This window comes from Medicago sativa, chromosome 1, assembly GCF_051527215.1.
Source record: "Medicago sativa cultivar Bolivia chromosome 1, Bolivia_mono, whole genome shotgun sequence".
In the NCBI taxonomy this organism is placed as follows: domain Eukaryota; kingdom Viridiplantae; phylum Streptophyta; class Magnoliopsida; order Fabales; family Fabaceae; genus Medicago; species Medicago sativa.
Window position 1 is genome coordinate 17,379,059 of NC_140749.1, and position 8,816 is coordinate 17,387,874.

An 8,816-nucleotide genomic window follows, 5' to 3' on the forward strand; every position below is an offset into this window, starting at 1 on the left:
TTTAATCACAAGTTTAGAAAATAACTTAAATTAAGTTTCAAATACGACCTGTTCTGATGTTTAGACAAGCGCTCTTCCCAATTCCCATAATAACAAATTATGGGTTAATATTTACCAAAAAAAACCAGAAGCATTATACCTTCCATGCGCTAACAGCCTCCCTATTCCTTAAACTTGTAGATCTATCCGGATGAGATCCACAAGAAAATTTGCATCACAGCATATACAATAAAGAATTGCATGTAATACTCATCTAAAGTTGAGTCACAATAATGCGCTTCAGTAAATTACAAGTCCAAACCACAAAATATGTGACCTGTAAAAGTATGGTTGCCTCGTTGAAACCATAGTAACTCAAAGCTCATTAATCTGTGAGAGTCTTTACAGCCTCAGAATGATTAGATAGCTTAGTTTGGTGCTGTTCTTTCATTCGTTTGATCATGTGGTTGCCCAGGAGGTGCATTCCCTGATAACATCTCCATCACATTTTGAAAGACACCACTTAGTTCCTGAGGGATTTGATCAGGGTTTAAATTAACATTGCCCCCAAATTGAATTTCGGGTTCGTTATCTTCACTACTATTGGCATCTTCATGACTTCCATTCATTTGATCATGTGGTTGCCCGGGAGCTGCATTCCCTGAAAACATCTGCATCACGGATTGAAAGGCACCTCTTAGTTCCTGAGGAATTTGATCATGGTTTACATTAACATTGCCCCCAAATCGAATTTCCGGTTCATTAGCTCCACTACTATTGGCATCTTCTTGACCTTCCTCAGAATGTGACCCCTGACCCGCATTTGCAGCCGCCATAAACATGCTTGCAAGATTGCTGGGGTTAAATGGCATTGAGCCAAATGAAGCTGGAGCTGCATGGCTTCTTGATCCCCTTGCATAATGGTTTTGGAATTCTTGAGATGATCTTGAATTCTTTAAAGAATACAGTGTTAGTTTTCAGCATACAAAAGCAAATTGAAACAATGGAGAGAGCACATTGAAGTCAGAAAACAAGTTAAACTGTATTCCAATACTACATGTTTGTTTCTAATATGAAAAGTAAATAGCTAGAGTAAATTCGTAGATTTAATTTGAAAATGAACAATGATGCATAGAGGAACGGCTAACTAAGTGAAAAAATTTGTACGACTCATGTGAACTGTGGGGGTTGAAATGAAAGATAAGCTGTTGAACACAACAATAACCACCAGAACCAGATCATGTATTACATCACATCTGATAAAGGTTATCCATAATTGCTTTCCAACAATTTTTTCACAAAATTAGTTATTTTGCAAAAAAAAAAGAAGACCCATTAATTAGGACTGGTATGATCAAAGTGGATTTCCTGCTGCAACTAACAGCAGGAGGCTGTAACAGATCTGGGCCGTCCGATCTCAAATCAGCGGCTGAGATGATTTTACTACTTGAAAAAAAGTTTCAAATATGAACCGTCTGATCTCGAATTAAAGGCCAAGATCGGCTACGGTGTAAAACTACGTGAAAACGCTGCAACAGCGAGCCCAGGTTCCTAGTATGATATGTATTCCTGACACAGCATGTATAATACCTGATTGAATTTAAAAGAAATGATAATAATACCTGATTGTGATCTGCACGATGTCGCTCTTCCATCAGTTTATGCTCAGCTACCTGTGATTAACAAGAGCATTATGACCACATAGAAAAAGTAAAAAGAGAAGAGAAAATAAAATAAAATAAAATAAAAAACAGAACAGAACAAACCCTTATATTTTCTTTAACAGACTCATTGTTGGGATCCAATTGCAAGGCTGCAAAGATACGGAATCATGTTAGGATGAAATAATACAAAATCCCCCTCATTTAGGGGAACTCAAAAATTGTATTGGGGGATGGTTTTGGAGGGTTTATATGAATTTTTCAAATTCAATCTATGTTGTGATGATATTCTTAAAATAAAAAATATATTAATGATAAGCATTAATTTATCATTCTCTAAAAAATTGTTCTTTCAAAAAATGTGAAAGATGTTTCCATTTTTCTACATATTTCCAACCCCCCAAAGCCCTCCCTTCCCCTCCCCTCCAAACTCCCAAACAAAGCCTAATGGTTTGAAATACTTCACACTCTGATTATAATGTTGATTAATACAGAGTGAATTTTTGGTGAAATCAATTCTTTAATATTTCTTTCGACTCTGACGTTTAAAACATGCACCTATAATTGTAGGAAACTCAAATAACAAATAGAAGCTGATGAATTTTGAGAAAAACTAATTTTTATTTACATTGAATTAACAATAAGGTTGTGTGCACCATTTCACCTTGATTTGTAACACCAGATGAAATTGAAGTCGACATTCTCAGGAGGAGGCTCAGTAAGTATGTCAAGCAGATTATAAAAACAAGAAATCAATATGATACTTCACCGACCTTTTTTAAACCCTTTATCAATAGCATCTCTGTAGTTTCCTTGTGCATAATAAGCTAAACCCAGACGACTGTATGCCTTACTGTAATTTGGGTCAATCTCGATAGATCTAAGAGAATCTTGGATTGCCTCAGTATATCTGTTAATTTGAGTATAAGCAGCTGCCCTGATATTTATCAAAAAATGCAGCTCCATCAGTTAAATAAACTGGTCCTAAGGTATTCTGAGCCAGACAATTGGCCACTCCAAAATGTACTAAATATTTAAATATATTCATACGCACAGAGCAGAGTCACCAGATAAAAAAGGGATACATTTGAAACATGAGAAACACATATACACGGGGTCATGTGAACTACCATCACTCCCTTTACCTCAGTTTTTTTTTTTTGTATTTTTAGGAGAAAATGGACAGAATCAGCATAAAACAAATATTCTAAATATCCCAAGTTAAATTGCAAATCAAGAGCATTAGAACACTAAGTTTTTGACACACACACTCCCTCCTAATGTGCATTTTTGTGTTTCTTGTTTAGTGAGATAAGTCCAAGAAAATGAATTGCTAAGGTTGACAAGAAGGTCAAATCTATCATTATAAGGAAGGAGAGTGAAATTGAAGAGATTGTTGTAGATGCAGAGGTAGAGGGAGCGCATAGACCATCAGAGGATGGAGAAAAAGATGAACTAAGTGACTTTGATCTTGGGGATGATGAATGAGACCATAGTGTAGTCATATTATTTGTTTTTTGAGCTCGAACTTTTTATTGCTTAGTTCTTCTCTATTCTCCATAAATCGTAGTTATTTAGAACCTTCCAGAATTTGTTTCTCACAATTATTTGGTGAACATATTTGGTGCAGCATAACTAGAATACTTGATAAAATTCTCCGTCCCAAAAAATCCTAAAATTACCCTAAAGAATGACATAGCATCTCTCAAAAAAAGTGGAAGCAACACACAGAGAGAACGACACACACAGAGATTACTAAAAATAGTATAGTGATATATAGTTGAGAAACAGTATAATCAAGTGGAATACCTGTTGCAGTAGTAAACAGCACTCTTTTCATATATCGCAATTGCACAATTATACAACTCAATTGCATCAAAGTACTGCTTGGATTGCATTTCCTTGTTACCTGAGTAAAAACCCAATTTCAAGTATTAAACTGTCTTGCGAAAATCCATCAATGAAGATACTCTTGATCAAAACTTAAATTGACTTAAATTCAAATCAAGTTAACCAAACCAATCAGCAATGCAAATATAGACATTTTGACATACTTCAATTCTTACCAATAAAAGATCTATTATGTGTTGTATCCACATTGTAAGAGAGAGGGAGAGAGATTTTCGGTTCATGAAGGAAAAAGAAAGCTTATTAAAGTCAAAGTAACTTATCATACCTAATGTTTTTAGTGATTCCGCTAAATTCTTCAAATTGAACTGCCCACACCCAGATTTTTCCATCTCCTGCATAGAAGCATATTTTGCTTAAACAGACAGTATTACTGAAAATTCGGTTTTGATAAAACCATCAGCCAATAGTATTGATTGATTCAAGTAGTCAACCTCACCAAGTGGATAGCGGCATGGCATTGGCTAATGTACAATTGAACAGAAAGATCAGCAAGAAATTACATACACTAACAAGCAACAGTTGTACTACCTTGAGATACCAACTGACTTAACTAATGGAATAAAATGAACAGAGGTACACTCATAGTATGAAAGTCATTTACCAAACTAGCATCTGACATAAGTTGAAGAAATTTGAACAAAAAAAAAAAAAAGAGGCACAGTTCATTCATTTCCTCTCGTTTTACTACAAAGATTAAATTTATAACAAAAGCAAAATGTAACGCCGTGTTTTTCTTGTACCTTCATCAATAGTTATCCCATTATTAATGGAAAATTAGAAAACTAATTTGAAATTTAGGAATTGGGTATATATGACAAGTAGTAACAGTGACAAGAATTAGGTATATTACACAACAGTATTTTTGTTTACCCCACCCAGTGGAAAATGTTTTTGTTTGTTGTTGTTCTAAAAGTTTAAACCACTACTATGATAAAAGCCAAGTCACATATGCTGAAGCAAATGAACGGGTATGTTTCAAGTTCCAACATCATCTGGAAATGCAACATATGCATATTCATGATATAGTGTCATACCGTAAAACCATCATCAAATAAGCGAGATGCTTTCTCCAGTTGCACTATGTCATCACCTCCATCAATATTAGTCCTGAAATAATGTTTTTTCTCCAGAACAGCAAAGAATTGTCCACATAGTTCATCTTTAGATACTGCTGTCAAAAGTTTTAAGAAAATATTAAGATAGTTCACCTTCTTCTACTAAATACCACACAAAATTCAACTAAATCCAATATATCACTGGACTAGACCAAAGGAGGAAGTCAACTACTGTGGCAAAAAGTTCTGGTGAAAAATATCAATCTATGTGCAATATTCTGAAATTTTAAACATTCACAATCAGATAGGGCATAAATTATATAATATATTAATAAACTGTTTTCCAAAATACATTACAAAATTTTAACAATTTGATCCCCAAAAGTACCACCCACCAACCAACGGAAATATTAGCTTGAGAAAACTTGTCATGCAAAAGAACAGAAAACAATTTACAGTATTTACTAATATTTTTTAGTAATGCTTGTCAAACCGGTCCACACACTAGAGCATGCTCATAGTACAACAAACAAATGAATTTAAACGTTACAAACTATAAACTTTTCCAGCAAGACACGTCCTCTCAATGAGAATCTTGAGAAGATAAATGGTAGAAAATGTTCTTTCCACACATAACTATTTATGATCACTTAAATTTCAAATAAAATAAAATAAAGGGAACAGATTTGCCTACCGGAAATGTGAGGGTCCTGTGTCCAATCTTCATCCTAATGAAGACACATTGTGAGATAAATCAGAACTAAAAAACCAAAATTTCAATACAATTTGCAATTTATGTGATAGAGTAATGTACTTCCAGAGCAGTGAAAAGAGAGTAGAGAAATCATGAAATACTTCAGCATCAATGTGACATACACTTGTAACTAGCTTAAAAGGTGAGAGTTAGAAAGCCTACCAAAAATCTCATGATATCCTTCCTATATCTTAGAACATTTTAGAGTATCAAATATTATATCTTAGAAGTGTTTCCATGTTTCATTATTTGTTTCCATATTTAAAACAATTCATAGTCCAGTATGAATACAGTTGAAAATTGGCCTGATGTCTTTGTTCCACATATCTCATCTCAAGAATATACAGACTCGTTGGGTATTCTAGAAGGAAATTATACAATCAATCTAACAGTGAATATACATCTGTACATATCAACTCTATCCCTCGAGTTGGTGCATAGATATCGCACAGACTAACTTGGACATTACTGAATCAAATGGACCAGTACGGACTGCATGGGTCATCATATCGGCTAGTTGATTAGCACTTTTAAAATAGGGTATCCTGTTAGCATTTAAGTTTAAGCTATCCTTGACGTAGTCACTGTCAAGTTCAACATGCTTAGTCCGATCATGTTTGTAATTTCAAAGGCTTCAGGATTATCACAAAAAGGTGACATAGGTTTTCCGAATCAAAACTAAGTTCAATTAGAAGAATGTTCATCCATATAAGCTTTGCAGTGCATGATGAAGAGCACAACATAGCAGCTAAAAGTGTTGTCAAATAGCGGCTATAGCATAGCAGAAATTTAACAAATAACTATAATTCCGTGATACACGATTTAGTACCGAGTGTTGTCAAATAGTGGCTATAGCCACTATTTGACAAATAGTGGCTATAGCGGCTATAGCATAGCAGAAATTTAACAAATAACTATACAGTGATTCACGATTGACAACTTTGGATTCTACACTAGACAGTGACATTACATTTTGTTTCTTCTCCAATCAAAATATTGCCCCCAATAAATAACAAATACCTGATGCAGACTTTCTGTCTAGTTTAGACCCAGTAAAATCAGAAACTGTGTGACCAGCAATGTCTACGTGACCTAATTCTGAGAACATTATACCCTTGCCGTTAGAAAAGATTGAAACATCCTCCTCAGACATGGTATAGAAACTAAGAGAATGTACTAATAGGGTGACTAGGGTTCTACCCGTGAAAGATAGCAGCAGGAGATTTTTTTCCCAAAACTGCGAGACCAAATTGAAAACTTGGCAGATAAGGACAATATTTATAGAGCACAGACTTGGGTATTCTAATAAGGACAATAATACAATGAAGCTAATTATTAATACATTGATTCTAATTAATTCATAACCGAAACAGGAGACAAAGGGGGAAAAAAGAATACAGCTGTACCCGCCTTAACTCTACAAATAGAATTAGCATGTATTCTGTTAGAGGATTGCGGAAAATAGCGAAACGCCAAAAACCCACCTTGTGAAACAGCTTACAGTGTTGCGGGCAAATTGCGGAAGCCGCATATAATAGTTGAAATAAGTCAATTATAAATTATATACAATATAATAAAACGTTAGTTGCATACAGGGAATGGAGGCAGAGTGTAGCTTACATATGGAAGGTTTACGTATTACAATGAATATAGGAGTAACGCTGACTCTTTAGTTTTTCTATTTTTCATAATAGGTCAATGCATATTCTCCACTTTTATTATTTTTAAAAACCCTAAAATTCCAATTTTTCCGGTATTGCCGCTATATCAGCAAGCAGAAACTGGAATAACAGCCGCTATTACCCTAATGGCGAAATTAGGTTAGTGTCGTGGTTTTCATGAAAATTCATTTAAATCCTTTATGCTATAGCGCAGCTGTCGCCGATTTGCCGCTATTTGACAACGTTGATTTTATAACATATATTCCACTTCATATATTAATATTAGAATCTATTATTCAAAGTTTGCTCTCTCTTTTCCCCCCTGCTAAACCTGAATTCCTATAATTCCAACAGTGAAACTATTTAATGGAATAAAAATCGCATGTGAAACCAGACATGGCATAATTGAAGGGTTCGGTACATGGTAAAACACCAAGTGCCTACTCTTTTTCTTTCTTGGATACAGCCTACACAATGGCAAGGTGCCCTATACATATATGTTTTGACTTTACAAGAATTTTGCTATCCTAAATACCTACAAAGGCAACACTTATTTTCATGATCCATAGACATAATCTCTCACTAATTAACAATTGAAGGGCTCCACTATAACCGCTAGAAAATTAGCACATGTTAAACACAATTGTTTTTACTGCAATCGTCCTTTTCCACATTTAACGTAACCTTTTCAAACCATGATTTAGTTGGACATATAGTTATGGAGATAGCCATTACATTGTCATTAATCATCAAATAATACAGAACTAGAAGTTATACATATTTACACCTATGTACAGCATGCTCACCAGTTTTAATCACGAAGAACAATTCAAGAGAAAAGGATAGGCACAAGTTTTAACCAACTAAACAAGTATGGGAAAACACATTGACTCAAATCCATCAACGAACCAAAAAAATAAAAATAAATAGTCGAGTCAGTAAGAACAAATAGACAACGTCAGCTTCTAGGGCAGACCGTGGTCCACGATCGATTATTACTCACAATCATTAAAATATTGTTCTAATAAACATTAGATTTTAGTATAATCGACTGTTGTGAGTGATAATCAATCTGTCACCTACGTCCACCCTCGAGACAAAACCTAACCAATATACGGAATATCATAAGTAAATCAGCATAATGTTGAACAAAAACAAAAGAAAAGTGAGAAATAACCATAGGTTTCGATTCCTCAGGACGAGTTTTAGCATCAGCAGCAGCATTCTGAGCAGAAACAGAACTTGAAGCTTTCATAGAATCTAACCTACTTCTTTCACATTGGTTGCTTGCATCAAATGACTTAAATATATCAATCAATGAATCAGGTTCACCAGTTACAGAAGCTGAGTTGTTAATCTTAAAAGCTTCTACCAAACACTCCCTAGCTACCTCAATTCCTTCAGCATCAACACCAGGACTAGGTTCAACTATTCCACAACAACAAAAACAAAAAAATCATTAACATTCATTTCAATCAAAATAATAATCAATCAACAATATAAGCAGCTTAAAATTAAGTGGCAAACATCATCTGAAACTCAATATCTCGGGTTCGACATTACTAGCTGAGCTAGGTTTTACGAACAAAAAAAAACAACGAAATTCTATACAGTGTTATACAAAAAATGGATCAAAATCAAAATCAAAAATCAAAGGATACGAACCTTGGTTAAGGAAATGGAGGAAAGAACGAACTATGCGATGAGAGAGAGGGGAATCGGTGGGGATGCGATTGTGAGACATGGCTTTGGAGAATGAAGAAGAAGAAGAAGAACGCTAGATTGTGAAGAAAGT

General features: G+C 34.6%; 1 protein-coding gene across 2 annotated transcripts; it reads right to left on the reverse strand.

Annotated features, from left to right (window-relative positions):
- TPR8 (Tetratricopeptide repeat (TPR)-like superfamily protein) lies at positions 1–8,816 on the reverse strand. 2 transcript variants are annotated; one of them, XM_085708362.1, is made up of 10 exons: positions 8,687–8,816; positions 8,199–8,449; positions 5,301–5,334; positions 4,586–4,719; positions 3,817–3,883; positions 3,450–3,549; positions 2,414–2,577; positions 1,746–1,792; positions 1,602–1,652; positions 1–932 (listed from the first exon to the last, which is right to left on the reverse strand). In XM_085708362.1, the coding sequence occupies exons 1-10, from the start codon at positions 8,763–8,765 to the stop codon at positions 408–410; spliced, it is 1,452 nt and encodes a 483-aa protein (XP_085564488.1). In that variant the 5' UTR covers positions 8,766–8,816; the 3' UTR covers positions 1–407. The 2 variants fall into 2 exon arrangements, with proteins under 2 accessions (XP_085564488.1, XP_085564482.1); XM_085708356.1 differs by having other exon boundaries at positions 4,586–4,722.